The 24,976-nt window shown below is 37.1% G+C and overlaps 1 protein-coding gene across 1 annotated transcript in view; it reads right to left on the bottom strand.

The window, feature by feature from the left end:
- Spata48 (spermatogenesis associated 48) overlaps positions 1–23,433 on the bottom strand; it is a 47,418-nt gene extending 23,985 nt beyond the window's left edge. The window contains exons 1-5 of the mRNA XM_051200700.1: positions 22,747–23,433; positions 14,646–14,746; positions 7,193–7,269; positions 1,855–1,993; positions 145–212 (exon numbers count right to left, since the gene is read on the bottom strand). Of these exons, the coding sequence (XP_051056657.1) occupies positions 145–212; positions 1,855–1,993; positions 7,193–7,269; positions 14,646–14,746; positions 22,747–23,365 (1,004 nt within the window). The 5' untranslated portion in view covers positions 23,366–23,433. The remainder of the gene's footprint in view (positions 1–144; positions 213–1,854; positions 1,994–7,192; positions 7,270–14,645; positions 14,747–22,746) is intronic.
- Between the last annotated feature and the right edge of the window lie 1,543 nt (positions 23,434–24,976).

Raw genomic sequence — 24,976 nt, 5'->3', positions numbered from 1 at the left:
TCAACCCCAGGACTATTGGATGGTCTCTGAGACACTCTTAATCTAAAGTCAGGCCCATCTCCTGCCCCCCCCCCCCAGTGGGGGCCTAGGTTCTTAGTGATGAGGGTGAAGTTAGCAACGGTAACAGTAGAGAAGCAAACTTACAAACTGATTGGTTTGGTTGGCGCTGAGAACAATCTTGTCTGAAATCTGTCCCAGAGTCCTCCAACCATCTAAAGCCAATATTGAGATAAATAAAAGCTATTTAGTGATTTTATTATAATTTCATAGATTCAAGCTTTGGCGTCCTTAACAGGTCCCTCATGTCGTAGCCGAGGAGTCTTAACTCTGGGAAAGCCTTTTCCAGGCATCCTGGCAACTCTGGGTGGGGTGGGGCTTTGCTTCTCAGTGCTGTGGGTCTTGGTTCTTTGCTCAAACTTCCACTCCACCCTGTTTTCTACAATCTGGAATTTGCCTCAAGTCCATCTTCTCCAGGTGACAGTTTCTCCTTGCCAAGGGTTTAGCTTCAGTTTCATGAGAGATGCTTCCCTTTGAGACCCATTGCAGGCTTCCCTTGACATCTTTGCATGGAGCCTGGGTTCTCAAAAGCATCTTACCCTGAGATGACTTTAGATATTCAAATCATTTAACATGGGTAATGAAATGAAATGACCAATATTATGAGACATAAAATTTCTTTGAGTAATTTAGAGATCCCTAAAAATAAATGAAGTCATACACAAGTTTTTGTCCTTTAACTGATTTTCTCTTCATTCTAACAATCCAGTGTTTGAGTGTTTATATTAACTCTATGTTTTTTCTCTCTTATTATTTTCTTTCTTATTATTTCTTTCTCTATGAAAGTGGAAGAAATTTCATATAAAATATAGGCTTTCTAATTGGGGGCTTAGGACCCCTTAGGGTATAATTGGTTTCCCTCTTTATATTACAGATTTTCTATGCTCAAAAACTTCATTATGAGAAACCATCCAACAGCTGACCCAGATGGAACACAAAGGGGCAAGGAAGCAGGAGGTGCTTTGTGGGCAAGAAGCAGGACCTCTGAGGCAGTGTCGGGAGGACGAGAGCCAGGGCTTCATCAATGCTTGGGGTTCATCCTGGCACAGTGTTATTAAAGTAATGGGACTCTGCAAAAGGCAGGACTCCACCGGGAGCATGGTGGAACTGGCCTCTGAGCATTCAGCAGAGAGGGAAGATAACAGAATAGGCAAGTGACTGGTACATGTCCTGTCAAATAGCATGGGTTCCATGTTCTGAAAAACAAATGGGCACAGTTAGTGTAGTAACATGGGCAGATCTATTTATACTCTAGAAAAAGTGCTCCAGCTGTATAGGGATTCATGACCAACAGTCCCCATGACAAACTCTTTCTGACATTGAGAAATGAAACTAATGCCCATCTCTCTGAGAGTTTTCTGTGCTCTATTGTAACACGTAACTGGAAACAAGAGAGCAAAGCTCTGATTCCCATAGATTATCTAAAAGAATAATGTCTCTGTGTCTCTTTCATTATTTAACATTCTTCTGTAATTTCCAAAATTAATAGCCACCATAAATGACTTTGAGGGCGGTCATTAGATAGTAAACACTTTCAGTGTAGACAATGAGAAAAATGCTTACAGTTTCCAGTGACTTGTAACTGTATAACTTTCAACTTTACATATAATTCTGAGCTATAAATATCACCATGGCTTGTGTTTGAGTTGCTCTGACTCAAAGCAAACAGTAGGCATCATGGTCAGGAACATTCACCAGCCTGAATTATGGCTGGGGCTGTTTCACCATGGCCGGGAACATTCACTGACTTAGGTTATGGCTGGCATTCTTTTGTCATGGTCAGAAACACTCACTGACCTGGGTTATGGCTGGCACTCTTTCATATCTTTTCAGTGTGAAACACTGTGAGATGAGGTCAGCAGCCTTTTCCACTGTTGTTTCCTCTGGATCAAGTTTTGGTGGTAGCATTTTGTCCCAAGGAACAGTTTCAAAAGCTCTGGGGAATTATTAAATAAGGACACATTTAATAAAGAATATACAGAGCATATATTTAGAGCAGGGTAGGCAGGGTAGGAAGACTACCCAATTTACAAATAAATTATGTCTTTTAAAATTGATTTCGGAGGCCAGGATATTTATCAGGTAGGCAATCTATATTCTCCCTCTTACCCTCCAATTCCAGTCCTCCAGTTTTGGAGCAGACGACCTGCCATGGCTTATACTTCCCCTCTATCTCCATTCCCAGGGCACTAAGCAGATCTCTATGACAGACCTAACTGTCCTCCTCCCTGTGGACCTCTCAGCCCCTTCTCCACTCTAGGCCATTCCCATTCCATCCTTTAGCTCCCAATACCTAGAAGTATATTCTTTCTGGGACCCGCAGTGGCCACACCTGGCAGGTTATCAGAGGCACTCCCTCCCAGGCAACAGACAACCACCATACTCTCCTAAGATCCAGAGAAAGCAATCCAAATTAAATGACTTAAACACCTGCCCACAAAAGACAAGACCTATATCAAACCTAGAATTATAATTATTCCAAACCCAGATGCCTAGATGCCAGCATAAAAAAACACCAATGACACTTACTAACACAATATGTTTCCACTAGAGGCAAGCCAGGCTGCTCCAGGAGGTGTCGAGAAATGCAATATATCTGAGGCAGAGGACAAGAACTTCAATATAGCTATTAGGAATATGACCAAGGTCCTTAAAGAGGGAATGAAGACATCCATATCCATTAATGAAATATATGAAAACACAAACAGCAGAATGAAATGAATAAAACAGTTAAAAACATAAAAGTAGAAATGAATTCACTGAAGAAAACCCAAACTGAGGCAAATTTAGAAACTCAAAAAGGAAGCTCAGAGGCAAGCCTTACCAACAGAATACAAAAGATGAAAGGGGGAATCTCAGGCATTGAAGACGAGATAGAAGAAACAATGCCTCTCTCAAAGAAAATGTTGAATATATATATATAAAAAAATCAGGGCAAAATCATCCTTAGTGTCCTTCTGGGACACTACGAAAAGACCAAATTTATGCATTATGGAGATAGCAGCAGCAGCAGCGGCGGCGGTGGCGGCAGAGGAGGAGGAGGAGAAGCCCAGGTCAAAGGCATAGAAAATATTTTTGACAAAATCATAAGAACATAGTTTAAAAATCTATACTCTATCAAATTGGAAAAGATAAGAAATAATGGTTAATTTCATAAAAGAAACCCTACTACAGCTAAAAAAAGAAACTCTAAAAGGAAGTTCAGAGGCAAGCCTCACTAACAGAATACAAGTCATGGAAGTGATCTAATCAAATTATTGGCCAAAGGGGTCCCAAGGAACCCCCCCCAAACAACCCAGGCTATTGGTTACTCTTTGTGAACTGATGGTAAGGCCCAATTGCTGAAGACAACACCTACACAACCCACTGAATATGGAGAAGTCAATCTGGTGTCTAAGCAGAGCCCTCACATCTACATGCTAGAGTCTTTGGTGTAGGAAGGTGCTCTGCATGCTACCAAAGAAGAAAGGTAAACACCAAACTAGCTACAAAACCCTTCTATCTATAATGATGACCTGTTTGCAATACTTGCTAGTACAATAGTGGTTCTAAGTTTGTGGGAGTAACTAACTAATATCTGATTGGATTAAAGACCCACTCTATGGGATGGAACCCATCTCTGACACTGCCTAGGTGATCAAGATCCTGATACTAGATAGGACAGGGAGCTAGGGGGAAAATTGTTACTTTTCTGTTAAAAGGAAATAGCAATAAAATGTCTCCTAATGACATTCTGTTATACTCATACATACATCAATGTCTTGCTTCTTCATCTTGTTGTAGATGGAAACAAATACAGAGACTCACAGCAGGACAATGTGAAGAAAATGAGAGGCCTTGAAACACTCAGCCCTAAATTGGATGCCACCATCAAAATTTTCCCCTTGGGGTTCATGGAACCCTGGGGGAGAGGAAGGAGAAAGTTGTGAAAGCCAGACAGGATAAAGGACATCAAGGAAACAAGACATTCTAAACACAGCAGGACAGACACACATGAACTCAGAGACTGTGGCAGCATGCACAGGACCTGCATGGGTCCGGGCCAGACTGGGTAGGAGGGTTGAGAAGGGAAGTGGACGGAGAAACAATCCCTAACCCAGAAGCTATCTCCAAATGACAACTGCTTGCAAATGAAAAATTATTTTTCTCCAACAGACTTTTAGTTGGTATACAAAAGACTCTTAACGGTAGGCCCCATGTTTATCAAGGGCCAGCACATAATGAGCTCAGTAGCATTTTTTGGAGATTCTTTGTCTCATAATGCTTTGTCAGGACATTTTTAGAAACACTTTATAACATCACATACCGCTAGTAGCCACATTTCTAAGACTCTTGTCCCATGGTGCTCACACTATATATATCCTTCAATTTTAATGAAGAAATGAAATTGAAGTATGAAGCATGTCTACAGTGTTCAATGCACTAAGGGAGGCAGGCAGTGGCTAGCATGGAAGCTCTGTTTACTTATTCTCATCTATTGCTTCTGTTTTTTTTTTCCCCATGCCATACCATACTACACCATGCCATGATGTTTATCTTCTACTCTATCTCTTTACTAGCTTCTAAATATACAGAGGACCCAAATAAACCATCCTTGGGCCTTATTTTACTTGATGTGGTACATGGCATGCACATCACTCTTTTCTTCTTGAATTACACTTTTTTTTGTTGTTAAATTTTTATCATTTTTTCTTATTTTACATATCGATCCCAGTTCCCTTTCCCTCCCTCCCTCTCATGTCCCCTAACTCCCCTTCCATCCCATTCCCCCCACTGATTACACTTTTAATTTGCCTTCCAGGCATTTCATTCTTTCCCTTCTATCTTTCTGGGTGTGCCTTCTTAATGCCTTTTGCTGTATGTTTCTCTTTCCCCCATATTTTTAAATGTAGAAATAGTCCTCTGATTACACGTCTCCATTACTGTCCCCATCTAGTTCCATCATTTTATAGGCCTTTCTTGAAGCTGGATCTATCCCTCTAGCTAGACTTCTCAACAAAACCCCAGATTTGCATATTCTGTTGCCTATCTGAGAGATCCTCTTGGCTAAGAAACAAAACCTGCCTCTGATACTTTCCCGAAGACTTGCTCTACATGCCTCCATGTAGTTAGGCAACAGTATCTTCATTCAACACAGTTGCTTAGAGAAAAGACTTAGATCACTCTTCCCCACTCCCTTAGGTCCATTTCCTCTGCTTAGGGAGATATGATGGGTCTACATTCAACATTTATCCAGAATTCAGTCATGGCTCACAGTCTTCTCTGCTAAGTGCAGCCTTCTTTGAGACAGCATTAACTCTTCCTTAGATGATATCCATAACCCAGCCTTTCTCCACATGTAATGAACTCTGAATACATTAGTCACCACTTTTGCTAAGATCAACTCCATCAGAGTAACAATCATCAAAGTGCCCTTCACAATTGCTCCCTCTCCTCAAGGTTTCTGCTCACCCCACACATGCTCTTGACGACTCTCCCCACTTCTTAGCTACCTCTTTCTTTTATTTGTGGACTAGTCTTAAAAACCTAGTTCTGCTTGTTTTCTTATTATGTTTTTCTCTTATTGTTTGTTTTTCTTTAAAATGAGAGCTCCTTCAAGAGCAGAGAACTAGATCTGTTTATTCACAGAGGACATTAAGGCCTAGGACATAGATATGTTGATATGAGGCAGGATATAAGATCCCCTCATTCCAGAGTCTAGGTGAAGGCCCTCATCACCTGACATGCAATAATTCATTCAGCACAATTCACATTTTCTACAAAGGCAGCCCGCATAAATTTGCTCTTCCTTATAATTTCATACAGATATTTCATGTTCAAATAACAATGAACCAAGCTTAAGGCTTGAATGCATCTGATCTTGCAGGACTTCCTTCCACCAGACATCACCTGAGCGTCTCAAACAAGACAGACTGTAGTAAAAGCTATTCTACTTTCCTGTAGCCTGTGTGTCTTATCAACTGTAATCCTGTCAGGTGATCCTGAGGAGCTGTAATCCTGTGATCCCATTCACAGGTTGTAGGAATACCTTAAAGATAATGAAGTCAAACCCCACCAAAGTCCTTGACTATTATAGAATAACAAGCTTCTAGTCTCTTCTGAGGAGCCATACCCACCTTTGTACATCTTGCTTCAATGACTCTCATAGGGAAAACCATATCCATACTGTCATGTGTGTCATTCGCCTAAACCCCTTTCTCTTAGACCTTGTGCTTATGTCCATGTAAATGATATTTTTATTGAAATCCAACTCTGCTTCAAAAAGTTGTTAGTCCTTAAATTCTTTCCTATATTTATATAATGAATCTGGGTTTTCCTAAGTCATGGTCAATAAGTCTAGGAGAACTGTGACTGCTGAGGGTGACAGGGCGGTGTTGAGAGATATTTGATCACACTGTGAAACTTGGAGACTGTGTTAATAAAATTAACCTTGGATCAGTGGGTGGAGCTAGCAACTAGTTGACAATAATTAGCCATGAAAAATACAGGGACCCAGGAAGACAGAAAGAGAGGTGCACAGGAAGAAGTAGGGAGGAGATTAGAGATTAATGGTCCTTTTTCATTTGGGATGATTGAAGAGACCCTTTCTTGCTGAGTTTTCAGTGAAAAAGGAAGGTCAGCTGCTTGCTTATCTGAATAGCAAGTTTTCACCCCAACATTTGACTCCTGAATCTTTGTTGGCAAATAGAAAAACATAAACAAAAACAACAGTGGCGAGCCTGGCTTCTTTACTCTGTTCCACAAGGTCCTGGCCAATTGATTGAGTGAAATGTCTTCTTTTAAGCTTTCTCCACTATTGTTCTATATGACATTGTTTTTTTGTCTCCTGTCTTCCCTTCTTTCCTGTCATTCCCCTCTCTCTGAATTTTGGTTGTGCTGACATAATTCTTTTCCTCCCTCTCCACTTTCTGAGATAGGGTCTTATTCTCTAGTTAGTTCAGGCTTATTAGACTACAGGTGTAAACACTTGTCCTCTTCAAGCCCTGATAGGTTTCTTCTTAAGTCAACATGAATTACTTAGTGCTTTTGTTTTATGCCTTTTGAATTATTGATATGATCCAGATCATTATCAACACATGCACCCTTAAACATTAAGAAATATACTTGAATTTCTTTCATTGTAAAATGAGCTTACTTCTGTGTTGAGGATTTGTAAAATGAATCCTTCATATTATATTTCTTGTCGAGCTGGACAAGTGGTTTACTATCATCCTACAAGATAAGAATAAGAAGTTAAAACAGACCAAGCATGAATAGAATTGCTATATTTTCCTAAATACTATGTTTTCTGAATTTCCTTATTTTTCAAGATTGTACACGATGACTTGAAGTATGTGGTTTAAAGATGAACAAGCTCAAATTCCTTAAAACATTCATCTACAACAAAAAATATCCTTTGAGTTGTTGAAGACAATATATCTAGTTTCTTCTTAAATTCCCAGCAAACAGTACAGGATTGTTAGCTATAGATACCACACTATGCATTCTATCTCTTGAACATATTCATATTTCTTTATATCTTTATATTGTATTCTCTTACCAACATCTCATTTTTTCTATACTTACCGCATGCCCATTCTATTCTCTGCTTCTTTTATGGCTTTCTTAGATTCTGCACATAAATAAGGATATAAGTATTTGTTTATGTGCCTGGTTTATTTGTCTTAGCATAAGGTTTTAGAGGTTATTTATGTTGTTATAAATAGCAGACCTATATCTATGGCTGAATAATATTCCATTGTATACCCGTATGTCCATCTGTAGATGGACACTAAGTAGTCAATCACATTTCATTTTATAAATGTTTTCTTTACCTAGGCAGCAGCCACATGTCTGTAATTCCACCATTGAGCCCATGGAGATTGGAGAAATAAATCAGAAATAAAAGGCCAGACTCAGCCACATAGCAAGTTTGAAGCTACCTAGGACTACATGGTATCTGTCTCAAAAACAAAACAAAACAACAACAATAAAAAACAATAAAATTTACTAAAATAAAAAGTAATTATTCTGCATATAAATTCTGCATTTCATTGTTTTCTAATTTTATATGCTTTAGTCTTTCATATATTTGGTTTGACTTAGTCATTTTTCTAATATCTTAAGATAGAAATATATCAATTCATTTTCTGTAATTTAATTATGTAGGGCTAAATTTTCTTATTAGAAAAATCTTAATTGCATAATACCCATTGTTTAGTTTCTTATAAGGCACATCTATTGAGAATTTATTTTTTTCATTGAAAAACTTCTTTATTTAGCATTCCAATACATTCCTAGTTCTAAACTAGGAAAAGGGTAATTTAATTGCAGATGGAATTAAATTGCTCATCAAGTGACCATAGAATGAGAAAAATTATACTGAACATCCTTATGGCACAATTTAACCACAATTGTCATGAAGTTGGGAGACTGAGGCAGTGTTAGCCTTGAAGATGAAGAAAGATGCCATAAGCCAAATAATTCTGGAAGATCATGAAAGCTTCACATGTAAGAAATGGGTTCTTGTACATTAACTTTAGAAGGATCACAGCTTCACCAGCACCCCCTGATGGCAAGATAATTTATGTGGAAGCTAGAAGTTGATGATAATATCATACAGTAACAACAGAAGATAAATGTAGTCTTCATCAATAAATGACTAAAATTTTTTGGGATAAACTCATTGTCTTTTTGTCTTTCAGTTAAAATATTCTAATTGACTTTTATTTATCTTATTTCAGGTTTTTTATCTTGTCTTGACTGCTGACAGTATGCTGTACAAACTGGACAAGCAGGACACAAAGGAAAAAAAAGATTGTTGAAATTTGCCAAAACAAGGTGGGAAAGTCCTTCAAAATTCCTGCTTCATAAAAGAATCTGACAAATATTCTAGGCATGTAGGCTGAAGATTACATACCCCAACATTGCAAAGAATCCTTGGGTGACTGTCCATCATTTCTATACATTTGGAAGTGGCTTACACTGCACTTTTTATTTATTCAGGTAAATAAAAAGTATCCTTCTGAGGTTTTTAATGTAGTTGAAAATTAGGTAGTTATTGTTACAGTTTTCCTTAGTTATGATAGAAGGTAAGTTAGGTACAGACATTTGGATTCATCAAGATAGAATAAATAATGGAGTATTCTTTCCAAATATGGCAAATACAAATGGACTGGACATTGCACTTAAGAAAGTGGTCAACATCCTTAGCTATCAGGGAAATGTAAATCAAAATAACTTTGCAATACCATCTTACTCCTGCCAGAATGGCTAAAATTAGAATCACCAATAACAACTTATGCTGGAGAGGATGTGGAGAAAGGGGAACACTCCTCCACTGCTGGTGGGAGTGCAAACTTGTACAGCCATTTTGGAGATCAGTATGGTGGTTTCTCAGGGGAATGGGAATCAGTGTACCACAGGACCCGGCAATCCCCCTCTTAGGCATATATCCAAATAATCCATATCCATGCAACAAAGACATCTGTTCAACTATATTCATAGCAGCATTATTTGTAATAGCAAGAACCTGGAAACAACCTAGATGCCCCTTAACTGAAGAATGGATAAAGAAGATGTGGCACATCTACACAATGGAATACTACTCTGTGTAAACATAATTCTTATCTCACAATTGTTCTTATTGTTTATCATTTTATTATGTTAGAGTTAAACCTTTCCTTTTATTTAGACAAAAAGGTGGAGATGTGCTATAGTCTTTTTGTATACTGTGTCATTTAGATTGGTTTAATAAAAAGTGTAACAGCCAATAACTAGGCAGGATTTTGGAGCAGAGAGGATGCTGGGAGGAAGAATGGCAGAGATGGGAGGAGACATCAGAGGACACAGAACAAGCAGCATGGCCATTGCAAAGTAAAGGTAACCAAGCCACATAAAAGAATGTGGGTTAATTTAAATTATAAGATTTAGTTAGAAACAAGCCTAAGCCATGGCCAAGCTTTTGTATTAATAATAAGTCTCCATGTCATTGTTTGTGAGCTGGTGGTCCTGGTGGTGACAAAGACCTACTACAGTGGTCATGGTGTCTCTTCACAGCAATAGAAACCCTAACTAAGACAGAAGCTGATACCAGAAGTAGGTTATTGCTGTGATAGATTAATAGATCTTTTTTTTTCTGTTTTTCTTTTCCTTTTTTCTTTTCTTCTTTTTTTGGAGGAATGTGGACTTTGTGACTTTGGATTAGAAAGGTAGTTGAACACGTTAAGTGGGGTTTAATGGGCTATACTAGAGGAGCATGGAAGACAGCGGTGTGGAGGGTGATTTAAACTCCGGGGGCCTGGATCAAGATGTTTCAGAGGATAAGAATTTTAGTATATGGTCATCAACTGCCAACAGCTCCTCAGAAAGGGCTGGGACCCTAAGAGCCCTTCCCCTTCACACTGTAATTATTTACTTGCTTGATATTTTGCAGTCTTGTGTAGGCAACCACAACCGTTATGAGTTAATGTGTGCAATGGCATGTCATTCTCAGAGGACAGCATGTCATAGCATTTCTACCTATTGTCTGGCTCTTACATCCTCTCTTGTCCACTGCTTCTGAGCCTGGGTCAGGGTGGGTTGTGATAGATGTCTCATCTAAGGCTAAGCACTCACAGTCACTATTCTCAGTACTTTGAACAGTAAAGACTCTGTATTAACCCATTCAATAAGAAGCTTCTCTGACAAAGGTTGAATTTCACACAAATCTGACAGCACAATGAAATCATTTCCCAGAGGAGCAGGGTCTCAAATCAGTTTGGTAAAGAACCAAACTATAATAAGAATCTTATGTTTGCTTTCTATATCTTTATTTTTCATTTCCTGTACTTGTTCATAAATGGATTTCCCCACACTTTCTACTTTCCTGAGATGTATCTTGTTAACTTCTTGAATTGACAGGGTTTTTTTTTTTTTTTTGGTCTTAAAATACACTTCAAAGCCAGATATGTCTTCCAGGGTTGATTCCGGATGCTGGCTCCACATTGAACTACAACTTCTGGTTTTCATTCTGAACACTTTTTAGCTTCTCTTATGGTTGTTTATTCTTTGGATGATGGCTCATGCACAAACACATCTTTCTGTTTCTAAATACATGACTTGAAAGGGTGCTTTGTTTTGTTATAATTGTATGATACTCATAGACTATGCAGTTTATGAGTTAAAATGTAATTTGTAGAGACTTGTCTTATTATCTATAGTTAATTTGTATAATACTCCTAGAAAAAGGCATATGTGTGTGTTATTTTTCATGGTTTTATATGCCACTTTCCACAATGCTTAAAATTTTACATGTGAGTTTTTGTTTCTAGTAGGGTAAGCAGGTGCTTTATATCCATGCATTCAGGCAATCTGTCTTTTAACTGTAGCATTAACATTTTACATAGAAAGTAATTGCTGACTCTGAGTTTGAAACTACTGCCTCGTGTGTTCTACATGATCTACATACATTTGTTATAGTCTTTTTATTTTAACCTTGTTTGGACTGATTTTTCCATTATTCAATGAATTCTGGGTTTTTTTGTTTAATATACAAATTATAATGTAAACACATATTTTTTAGGATTAAATATAGTCTTCTCTCAAGAAAGATGAAAAAGCACTTCCTCACTTAACTTTTGATTCCCTATCAGATTAATTATTCAATTATATTTTCATTCAAAATACATGTGTTTAAAATCCCAGAAAATTGTTACTATTATTTGATAGTAATTTATACTAACCATGCACTTATTATACTTTTGTTCTTCATTCTTGCCTGTATCTCTGATCACAGTGTTTCCTTCCCTATGACTAATGAATAACTTATATTTTCTTTAGTTTTTGTCTTCTTTAGGATAAACTGTCTGATCTTGACTAAAATATCTTGAATTATTAACATTTCTAAAGTGCATTTCAGGGTAATGGAATTCTAAGTGGCAGAGTGATGAAGCAATGATAACTGTGACTTGGATTGCATCAGTGATGGGATTCTAGCACTACCTACTTTCTGTTATATTTAGAAGGCAATGCTATGGCTTTGGGGAATGACTTTCTTGATTTGGCTGTTTCAAGAAACCATCACTGCATTTGTTTTGTTTTGATTTCCCCTGGAGGTTATGGCATGAATTTCTTTTTATATGCCCTGATTGGATTGATGGTTTCAACATTTAAAAAAATAAATTTTGGGGTTGTGGAGATGGCAAGCTGGCTAATAATAAGTGCCATTTTGGCAGAGGACTGCTGTTTAATTCCTAACACTGACATCAATGTATCAGGTGGCTCACAATTGCTCGCAATTCCAACTCCAGGGAACTCCAATACCCTGTTCTGGATTCCACAGGAAACTGTACACCCACCTCCACACAAATAAAATATTAATACATGAATATTTATCGGTTTATTGTATACAAATGCTATTAATTCTATAAATGTCTAAGTACCAAACTTGTAGCAAATCTTATTTTATTCATGAATTTTTGTTACTCCAAAAATTTCTTTTACAATACTGTCGTATGAAATTAATAATGAGTGTTCTAGAACTCACATTATAAGTTATGTTCTTCAAAAAAATACCAGTATATCATCTATGCCAATGCTGCATGGCACGATCATGGCTTCAGAAAAAAGGCAGTTTTTCTTACCATACTTTCTTTGGGAGCAGTACAACACACTTTAATTGTGATGTTATGTATAATGTCAATGTACACATCTCTTTGATAATGTAATCACTTTATTTAAGACAGTTTGATGTAATTGAATGCTATTCCTGACACAAACAAAACATTTGCATTTCTTTAGGCTAATGTTTATTGTACAAATTTATCCACACATGGATAAATCTCAGAGATTTAAATATGAAGATGGCTCTCAGTTTGTAGAATGGGAAACTCATCAAATTTTCTCTTCCTCTTAACAATGAAAGTCCTCAAAGACTGACATCTGTCTCCTTTTATTGGTCTTCATAAGGGAGACAATGACTTACAAATGTGTGTTTCTCTTTCTCTTGAGTACCTTCATGTCTCATCCTCTTCTAGGGAACATGTTCTTGTTGACCATCATCTTGTTAAGCCATTGGTATTCTGATAAACCAGAAATTGGACTATTTTCTGACATTTAATCTTCTACATCCTGACTGTGGTCTTATAAGTTGTAACTTCTAAATGCTATGTGTCTTAGTTTCTTTATGAAATGTTTTGAAGTCTATGTCCTCAGATTTATTACCTATGTGGTTTTCTGAAATTGTTTTCCTCATGACTTCTTCTGTTAGAGTCTTCTTTGCGTACTTGGAATTTATCAGCAGGGATACTGACTTATAACTCTCCATGTCTTTTAGGTACTTTTGACAATCTATTGAAGCTGGAGCAGACCTATGTTTATGTTTACCCTAACATGATACTAGCAGCACTCACAATAAAATTCTTTAATATCACCACAAATATCTTCCCTGCAAATATCTTACATTCTTTTAGACTTTCTTCATGTTCAACATGATAAAACAAAAGATGACTACTGTTTTCCAGATTTTAGATGATGCAATCATTGCACACATGTAAAACAGTGAACTTTCAGAAGTTTGCTACTTTGTTCTCATCATCTTTGGAAACTTCTGTCATCAATATTGTTAGGGCTGACACTGGAAGAAATGGTGCTCTTGCTGTTACTTTTGTCTCATATTTTTCTATTTAATGTACAGGAGAAAATGTGAAAGTGTGCCTCAGAAATCCCCAGAAAAAAACATGGATAAGCACTTGTATCTTATATGCTGCTTTGTCTTTTTCTATTTCTGGGACTCGAATAAGTACATGTTCTTTCTTTTCTGTTCCTGACTCTTCTCTATTTTTACCTTTTTTTTACATTTGTCTTTGTGATATATACTTTCTTCTGATTTATTTTTTATAGCAATTATCTCTATAACTATGTAATTTGCTACTGTACCACAGAGTTAGGAATCATGTTTCTCAGTTGGAGCTACTCTTCCCATTTTTTGTTTTCATAGTTTTTTTAATTCAGAATTTCATGAAAATTATCTTTGCCATAACTAAGAATTCAATAATTTCTCAATTGTCGCTTACACACACACACACACACACACACACACACACACACGAGACAGAGAGAGAGAGAGAGAGAGAGAGAGAAACAAGACATGTTTATTTTCCTTAGCATGGTGATATGGGCTACAGAAAATTGAACCTAACCTACATATTAAGAAAGAATAATTAAATTATAATGCATGTATACAATGGAATGCCTTCCTTATGAAGCTAGCTAAGGTAAAGCTGTTTATATTATCACCATGTTGATGGGTTTTCAAAGTCTTCAATCTGAGGGGCCTCCTTTTCATGGACTAGGAAACTAAGGTATATTATTGTGTGCTGTACTGAGATATGAAAAGGATGGTCCTCATATAAAAAGCAGTTCTCTCCAGCTGAAGCATATTAAGGTCGCTGTTGTTTTATTTACACATTTGATAATAACTAAACTAAAAGGGTTTTATTTGTTTTAAAAGCTAAAAAGGGATGCACTTTGTGAATTACTATGCTTTTCTCTGGAGAAGAAAATACCAAACACATATGACGATATAAACAAACTATATTACATAGTACTACCTATGAAGAAAATCTTACTGTACACGTTGCTTCGTCATCAAAAGTAAGTATGCGACTTAATGAGCTTCTTTTGTGATCATGAACTCGCAAAGGAGTAACTTTCTGTGGGCTTGTCCAACCTGAAAACCAAAAACTCATGCATTTTAGGTAAAAAACACAGCGATACTTTTTCTTCCAATAGAAAATTTAGTTAATGTGCATGAAACTGTAACAAAGCTTCTGAAAACTGTATGTTTAGTTTGATGCCTCCCAAATTACATGGAATGCTTGGTAAGATTACAAATTAAAAATCTGTGTCATAACTGTCCACAGTCCTGAATTCAATTTAGTACTGTGAACTAGTTAGCCATTTTTCCAATTCCCACTTTGGCTGTGCACATCAAATGAAACAAGAAGACTTATGTATGCTGACCAAACCTTACAAACTTTAAATTATGTCTGAAAAAGACATAGAATCTAAGAAAGTTACATGGAATTTGTGAATATCTGCATCTACGGTAAAACCAATGTCTACTTTGAGCTGCAGATGTAGTCACAGACATTTCAAGCCACAGCTTATGCATTTACCTGGAGTGTGAGTCTAGCAGAACACTGCTAGCTTTTCAAGACAATTTCTCCGGCTATAGTACACTTCATTATACCTGAAGTAAATAGTAGTGGTTAATTTATACTCCACAGATAGGATATATGGGCCCATGGGTGAAACTCACTGCTTAAAAAAAAAAATCTCAGAAACAAACTCTCATGTTCCTTTATATAGCTTATTTAGTAGAGCGGAGCCATTTCTAAACCCCTCTCTGGGGAATAAGCCTTTGAAGAGTATTGGAGGCAAACCATTTTAACACCTGGCTGGCACCATTTGGCTTTCTTCTTTGGTCTGCTATGGATCTGCCTTATTTTAACTGGCAATGTTAGAAAAAGCTTATCTGTAACCAGTTCATACAGTGTAGAACAGAATAATCTAATTCATACATTATTACAAGCCTTCCCTAGGTTAATTTGCTGTTGCTCAAACTATGACTTCTTTGTCTTTAGCAGACTTCTGTAATAACAGAAGTTATCTTGCTTACAGCTTTGCCTATTGCAGATTTCTCTAAACATTTGTCTTAGGATTTCTATTACTGTGAATAGACACCATGCCACAGAACTATTATAAGGAAAATATGTAATTGGGATGGCTTGCATACAGTTTCAGAGGTCCAGTCTACTAACATCATGTCGGGGAGCATGAAAACATGAAGGCAGACATGATGCTGGCTCCATTTTGATCAAAAGTCAACAGGACTAGGCAGTACCTTGAGCATAGGAAACCTCAAGGCCTGCCCCACAGTGACACACTTCCCTCCAACAAGGCCATACCTACTCCAACAAAGCCACACCTCCTAATAGTGCCAATTCCTATGAGCTTATGGGGGCCAATTACATTCAAACTAATACAACATTTATACTTGAAAATAAGAGTCTTAAAAACCAATCTAGATGTACTGTCTTGCTTTGAATTTAGATCAGGTCCTGTCAATTAGACAACATACACACCTTGAAGAGTTTCTGCCTCCAAATCCTCACCGATTTATATAACTTCAGTAGATAAAATATTGAAAGGCCCAAAGGCCCCTGCCTTCAAGGCCCTTTTCTACCTTCACTCTGGTCCTTTGCCTTATCCCTCCATATTTGCCCACTCACACTTCTAAACTCAATTCCCTAAACTCTCTCCCAGTCACTAATCTTGCTAAACCCCCTCCCCCATCAAAAGCAGAGCATACTGTGTAAACGAATTTTTCTATGCCATTTAAACTGACATTCTTCCTTTGGATGTAGATTCCACCGGGACTCTTGTTACCATGTGGCTGACTTCACTAGAGCAGAACAAAACAACCATGGTTTGCTGCCACCTTGGCTAGGGAGTTCATCAAGATGGACGCAATTAAGTTGTCTGGGCTTCCATCTTTGCTAATGATGGCATAAAGGCAAATTCCATGTGACTTCACCACCATTTTGGTTTATCATTACCACATGACACAAACCAAAATGGTGGCACCCATGAAACTTCATAGTCCCACCGAATCCATTGGGAATCACCGCATCCCTTTTATATTAGACTAAGGGAAACCATCAAACCTCTAAAATGCTTATTTTATAATTTTAATGCTTTGGTTTTAACTTTGATAGTTTTTTTTTTAAATACAATTCTTGGCTTCTAAGGAGAATCTATTTTTTTTCCTGTCCACCTGCATCCAATACTGGCATACTAACACAGGGAGCTAACACTCTTGAGGTTCACATGCCCAACAGAGACTAAAAGGATAAATTGCTAAGTGCTAGATTAGCTGCTGTCAGCGAGGAGCCACTGCAGTAGGCTCTGCCAGGTCGCACTGGCTGTTATTTTTGTTTGATGTCTTCAGGCCCATTTTCCTCTAACTGCAATAAAAGACTCTCCCCTCCCCCCATACTCCATTGACATGTGTCTTCTTTTGTTTCTGCCTGATCCAACAATATGTTTTAAGTTTTCCCTTCATAATGAAAATTACAAAACCATAATCCAAACAAACAGTAGTGTTCAAATATTGGTTTGGTAAAGCATATTTTATTCATGATTATTTCATACAGACTGTCCACATGTGACTGTGATTTTTTTTTATTTATTAACAAATTGACTTATAAGTGCTCATGTAAACTAAGGTTGTTAACTTGGCTCAACTTCATTTTGTTCATAGTAAAACTAAAATGAATCACAATAATGGTTGTCATGAGTTTTTTTTGGAACAATTAACATGAATTTTTTTTAAACTTAGAAATGTTTCAATCTATTTTAAGAATAAAACACATAGACAAGACATGCATAGTCACATAATTCTAGTCAAATATTATCACCTTGGTCAAGCCTGATTTTTCCAGCCTTTTACTACCCCAGACTCTCTGAAATCGCAATTGGGCAAAGTATTTCTCTCCTCAAATTTATCAATTCTTCTGCCATCCTTCCCACTCCGACCTAATTCACCTCTGCCAAATACCCACACAAATGAATCCTTCTCCCACTGTCTGGGCCCCCCCTAGATATTGACACCCACCTTCTTCTCGTGGCTCACTTCTGTGTCTCCTACTACTAATCCGCCCCCTCCACTTCCACCTTTCTGGGCAATCTCTCAGTCCCACTCTGTAGGCAAACCATCCATTTCAGCCCTCTAATTATGCAGAGGTTTCTCTAGGAGTGCATGAAGGCAATAGCATGGTGCATCACAGCTGGTCAAGTTATAACTCTCCTCTGCTATATAAAACCAAGCCAATCTATGTTTCCTTAGAGCCTGGGGACAGAACCTAGCCCCTCATCCATTGTTCTCTTTTCTGCAGTGAGTAGCCGATAAGAAAAAAAAATCACCCCTTCTTTTTATCTGTCTTGAGGGTTGAGAATGATGGGCTCATGAACTAAAAGTCTCAGGTGGACCGAGGAACTTTGGACAGGACAGTTGACTTGACTGATAAGACCTGTGCAGAATTCTGATAAGGAGGACCGCATGCCAAACCCACTGGTATCTACCACTTCCAGATTGCAGGGGAGCTGACCTTCAGATGGGTTCTTCTATCTTCAAAGTCCCACAGTCCCAGCTTTTTGTCTTCTAAATCCTCAAGACCCCCACACCACATGCACACAAGCTCCCATTCTGCATTCTGAGTAAAGCTCAGTTCTACTTCTGCAGATGCCCATCGGCTTTCTTTCATTTCCACACCACCTCAACCCATCCCCATCTAATGTTATGAATGTTCAGAAAGAATTACCATAACTTTCCCATTTAGTTTTGGGCTGCTTTTTTAAAGATGGAATTGAAATGAATTATATAACTAACATATTAGCTAAGTTATCCAACTCATGACATGAAGAAATCAAGACAGTAAAATATTATTCATCTCCAATACCCAACCAACAAAACCCCCAACATTTCCCTACTAAAAAGCTACATTATATGATATTAGGCATTTTGCAACGAATTATCTAATTAATTTCCTGGACTTTTGGGAGAACAGAGTAAGGATGATCTTTGCAGTATGAATTGCTATGAAGACACAATATTTCTTTTCTTTTTTTTTTTTTGAGACAGGGTTTCTCTGTGTAGTTTTAGAGCCTATGCTTGCACTCTCTCTGTAGACCAGGCTGGCTTCAAACTCACAGAGATCTGACTGCCTCTGCCTCCTGAGTGCTGGGATTAAAGGCGTGCGACACCATTACCCAGCTGTAAGACACAATATTTCTGAGATTTATGTACTTAGCAAATTACAACAATGGAGAGAATTTCCTGGATGTTTAAGTCACTATTGTAAGAGGGCTGTTGAGTACTAGGAATCTGTGTATGTATATAGTGGTATATAGTGACTGTGTGTGTGTGTGTGTGTGTGTGTGTGTGTGTGTGTGTGTGTGTGTACATACTAGGGATGGTAGTAGCAAAAAGCAGTTCTGGATACTATGTTGACAACCCTTCTAATTATACATTACAAATCTTAAGACACTAGCCATATAACACATTTAACAAAAACATAGCCTTCAAAGTATTTGCTGTATTGTAAGTAGAAACTAATGGGTATATCAAGATGAAAAGTGAGTTGGTTCTGAGGTACTGATGAGCAAGCAGAAAATTCATACACATAAGTACTGAAACCACTATGTGGCAATTGCAGCAATAATGGAGCACAGAGTTCTGTGAGGTTGCAGAAAAGGGTTATCTAGTCCAACCAGATTGTCAGGAGTTAGGAACATCTTCCTGAAGATGACAACTGATCTAATCTTGAAAATTAAATAGGACTTAAATTTTTAAAAAGGGGAAGTGGATGAAAAGCAGTTTGCCATGCAGGGAAATAGCATGTATAGTACTCGCCAGGTCTATGAAAGTGTAACGCTGTTAGTGTTAGGAAACTACAGATGTTCGTTATAGCTATCGCACAGCGTCAGGAAGAACAGGAGAAGACAGAGTCAGCACAGGAAAACCTTGCTCTTATATTGTAGATGGATTTCTTTGGAGTGTTTTAATTAGAGTCTTAAAACTTCCAGAAATCACTATGACTTACTCAGCTGACTAACAGAAGTGATGATGCTTTAAGAACTCTTTAAGTTTCCACAGACAATCCTTCTGAGATTCCCTAGGGACATAAAACTCTTCTTTGTCCTCTACTCAGAGTTTTGCTCCATGAATTAATACATTGTACAAACCTTGGATCCAGAAGTTACAATTTGGGAACTATGAGGACAGAGATGTTGAGAAAGATTGTGAGAGATGGTTTGTAAGCCCAGGTGCTCAGTGGTTATCTCTGAATTCCTCTCTCTTACCCCTCCCCCAACTTATTCTGAGTTCCAATAATGAATACATTTCTTATTCAGATGAAGTTGTTTTAGCCATTATGAGCTGTATGTCCATCTTTACTGTTATCAGTTTTTAACGAAGAAACTCAAGAATATCAAAGAGTGAGCCAAGTTTGTGGCATGCAGTTTAAGTGTTCAACATGTTTATGAACCACTGATTAGTACACACAGCATTGTTTCTTATAATACTTTTATAATGGCAATGATGATACATTGATGATATATTTTCTGTTACCAAAGAGAGGGAGTAGACAGCTTTCTGCAAGCCAGGGGAAGGCTTTGTGAAGAGGCAAATCTTCAGGCTGCTTGACTTTTGATTTCTTACTCTCTATAACTGTGGAAGTAAGTGACTGTTGTTTCAAGCAACCAGTCTTGCATATGGAAAGATGAAAAAGATGGTTAGAAAGATAAAAAGATATACATAATGCTAAAATATTGGTATCAGCTGGAGTCCAAAGTGAAGGACAGCAGGAGACAACAGACAACGTTATTTTATCTATGATAAGGAAAACCAAGCCATCTGCTCCAACGAGAGGAAAAGAGTCCAGTAAAGAACTCAGACATACTTAGAGTGAATTTAGAACCATTTTCTGGTAGAGTATAAGAAGAGCCAATCGGGAACAAAAAAGGGAAAAAAGTAGGTAGTATTGGCATGGGGAAAAAGTCACCAATGTAATCTTTATGACCTCACCTTAATATTTGTAAAAACTGAAAATAATGAATTGCTATAATTCATTCTAAGATTTGTCAGGATTTAACAGGGATGTGAGTTTGGTTTTGCTGAAATTTATGATTAATAAACATTTCTAGGTTCTTCAAAGTCATTAAAACACTTGAGTGTTACTCTCAAGTATTATTCTGAAACTGCTTGTGGATAATAATAATGATGATAATAATGATAATAATAATAGTGATGATAATGAATAACAGCAGCTATTATTCACTTAATGTTCCTTTAGGTCCAGAAATTTTTCTGGGCATTATACATTTTAATTCTTAGAATTTTGTAAGAGACAAATTGTTTCCAATTTATGTATGAAGCAACTGAACATTCTGCGGTTTAATTTATGCTATCAGGTACACTGGTCTTTTAACATTAGTTATTTACATGAATCATGTTAATATAAAATTGTAATTATTAACATGCTATGAATTACTTTCATTAGTTTATAAGTAAGAATACACACTTGGAATCCTAAGTGGCCCTGGGTTACATAACAGATAAGTTTAGGATTCAAGCTCATATTGTCTTGATCCTGGAGCCTAAACTGAGGTTTTGTTCTAAATCAAGCAGCAAAATACACAGTCCAAACAAGCTCTAAATTTGATTCTAAGTGTTGGCACTGTGTTTATCAAAATCATTTTGGTAATTTAGTTCCCTTAATAAGACCTTCCTTCAAACTAAATTCCTTCACACTATTTTAAGAATTCAGAGTGAGAACAACTTTCAGGAACTGACCAACAATGTTCCCTTTAAAACTATATTGGACTGGGGTTTTGTGCTTGCATGGTAAGTAGCACATCAGACTACAAATGACTTTATCTCCTTTAATGATGTGCTCTTGGTAAACTATTATGCATTGGAATATGAACAAAGAATGAGTCCATGCTCCTTTTTGATTTCTCATAACTAACATAGTGTTCATTTTTTGTAGAGACAAGTGTGTTTGATTCTCAGTAACATATTTGCCTAGATAGAATTTTCAGATAATCAACTCAAAATATGCTGACCTCACTAACCCTGTGTATAGGAATTCTATAACTCAGGCATTCCCCTAAGCCCACCTTGAAGACCATAAGTGGAGTGATATACAAAAAGCACCACTCTTCCTTACTTATTCCTTTCCAGTTTGTCCCTTCCAGCTTAAAAGTGGTTGAAGGGTGAGACTAGAGACATGCTGAGTGTTCTTTTCATTTTGACTTCCTTTTCTTGCTTTGTACTTTCTTCGTGGTACATAATAACTATGGTCTTTCTATGGGTGAAATGTCAGGAAGTATGCATCACCACTGTGCTAACACGGGTGGACTTGTCCTTCCTAGATTGTCTCCCTTCACCCCCTAAGGTTTTGGATGAAAGTTGAAGATGAACTGTGGAAGTGCTCTGCAGTTTCTGACACCAGAGCAAGACAAGCACCTCTGCCACAGGTTTGACCTTTTCTTTTTCCCACAGTCAAAGATGCTAATCTTTTTATCCCTCCCTCCCTGCCTACCATGCACACTTCCCTACACAGGACGTGGTTGTTGTGGTTTTCCTTTGGAGATATTTCTCACTATAAATGTGTTCAGAGAATCCTAGGACAGATGACCATTAATTCAACCTTCGGAAGCATAACACTATTTATGGAGGGTTTGCTTCTCTTCAATTCCTGTTTTTATCCAATTTACATATATCTTCTTTCCCATTTCATTTCAGTACCTGATACATCACTTTTTAACCAGCAGATTGTTTGTAAGAGAGAGAAACAAAGAGGGAAGCTTGCTATACAATTATGAAAGTGATATAGAAATCCTCTTCTTTATAACTAGAATAATTATCTGTTAATATATTGGTTGTAGATCACTAAAAATCACATTTGATTTTTAAACAAAATTTTATTGTGCAAGCAGATTTATACACTGTATCATTTTAATAAGATCTTCTTAAAATATAATTAAAAATAATTTGTCCAGTTATAATTTAGGCTAATTTAACTGCTAAAATTCTAAAAAGCTCAAGTTCATGTTCCTCTACCTCACTTGAAAGACATGCAAACACTATGCCACTTTACTTACCTCCAAGTTTTGCCCTGATGGAAATGTCTGGTACTTTCCTGGAATTCCATCTTCTGTTCTGTTTTAGTTCTTCTAATAGCACTGTTTGCCTTTTTATTGTTGTTTGAAATCCTTTGTCTGGCCTAGGAACTCGATTTTGAGGTTTCACATCACTGAAACTCACTAGATTTGGTATGGTTCGGCCAATGCCAGGCTTTAAATCAGCATCTGCACCAGCACTCACAAATCCTGAGCAGGGATCACCTAAGGGCACATCATCACGAAGTGGAAACAATGGGTACGCTGGCCCATATGGTGGGGGATATGGATAGTGATAATGATAGTCTGGTAGGACTGAAGGAGGATAAGGATGAAATTTTAAAAACGTAGGGTTACATTTCTTTTCAAATCTGCCATAGTTATGTCTGTCTTCCAGTCCTTTCACAGAGGGCATGTTCATTTTCCTTAATAGACTGCAGTAGTGTGGGTAATCTGGATGCTCAATAGCCTTTGCTCCTGACAGGATGAACCTCTCAGGGATACTAATCTTTCCGGGTTTGTTCTTAACCTCCATATCCATGGAATTTCTCATCATTTTTGCTGATTGTGAATTAAATTCTTTTGATAATTCTTTTCCCATTAACTATTAAGGACCCATATTTCCAGTAATGGAACATTAACATTAATCTAGCATAAAATCATTAACTCATTTTTAAATATTAGTAATTTTTTAAATCTTAAGATAACTTTTGTCTTTCTTCTGCTGAAGAGAAAGGAAGTTCAGAAATAGGGCTGAAAAAGAAAGAACCTTTGTTGCTTGGCAACAGGTAGAACCATAACTCATGGAATTACTTATTACATACATCATAATGCATTTTTAGGAACCACCCCCTAAAAGTGCTAGTAATATTTCTATTACACTTCTTTCTCCAAATACTCAGGAAACTAATATAATATACATATCTACATAAACGTACATATATGTATTTTCCATGTTTACGTTTTGTGGGTAAGATAGTCACTTAAAGAATACACTGGTTCATCTAGTGTATACACACACACACACACACTCTCTCTCTAATACACACACTAGAACTAAGTATTTAGTCGATGTGATAAATTATAAAAATTGGTATATTTAATTTAAACACACTATATCAATGAACATGTATTATAATCAATTTTAAGGGAAAAATTCACAAAATCTAGCCAAAGTAAAGATGCATCCTTGTATGTCTAAAATTATCCTCAGTTTCCTTAAGGCTAGTACAATGTCCAGAATGAGAGCAATGAGGGTTTTCATGTTATTTTGGTTAAGTGGCAACATGAAAAAAAAAAATCTGTTTAAAATAAGTGTACCAGCCCACTTAAGAGCTGCTTTTAACTAAACAATTTGGTGTTGCATGAAAACTGCAACTAAAGTATTAGAAGTATTAGAATTTGGGGGATAATAGCTCACACCTTCTCTAAATCAATCAATCAATCAATCAATCGATCAGTCAGTCAATCAATCAATCTAACAAAAATTAATAACAAACAAAAAACCGCAAGTAAATGAAGCTTCTACAATATCCAGAATATATGTCAGATCAACTATATGCCACTAAGCATAAGCACACGCCCACCTTTGATGATTTAAATTTTGAGATATAGTACTAAACAATAGGTAAGGTTGAATTAAATGGTTGTCTTTCAGCATGAGGTCCTGGACATAGTATATCCAGAACATGAAAGTCAGTGAAGTTTTAGTTCACTCAGGGCCACTTGTTTCTTTATATTAATGTGAAGCCAGCCCCTTTTTAGTCATTCAAAATCTTTATATAAGATTTATTTCTATCATAGCTCAACTCTTATTAAATCCTTCCAAAGGCAGAAAAGTGGATGTAGAGTCTCTTTCAATTTAAAATACGTTCTCATTATATGTGGTCTCTTGGCTGGTTTGTATGTTTTCCTAAATCCAGGTTATGAAAGGCGATCTTGCAAGCTGAGTACTGCATTAAAGACAATTTCATCTATGGCCATCCCCTATGTGTTCCATCATATCAATCCTTTTTGGCAATATCATCTATCTTCCATTACGTTCCACACATTGATAACGTACAAGTTATTGGCATTACTATAGCCAGAAACTTTGAGAGTTGTACATGCTTTGCTGTTAGTTCCCAGCATCTGCAGCCTCGAGTAAGCACGCAGAGGCTGACACCCAATACCCCGCCAGGGCAACAAGAAGGGCTTTCCCTTGGACCACAGA

Source organism: Phodopus roborovskii, unplaced genomic scaffold, assembly GCF_943737965.1.
Source record: "Phodopus roborovskii unplaced genomic scaffold, PHOROB, whole genome shotgun sequence".
Classification (NCBI taxonomy): domain Eukaryota; kingdom Metazoa; phylum Chordata; class Mammalia; order Rodentia; family Cricetidae; genus Phodopus; species Phodopus roborovskii.
The sequence above is the reverse complement of the archived record's forward strand: the minus strand, read 5'-3'. Positions and strand labels throughout refer to the sequence as shown.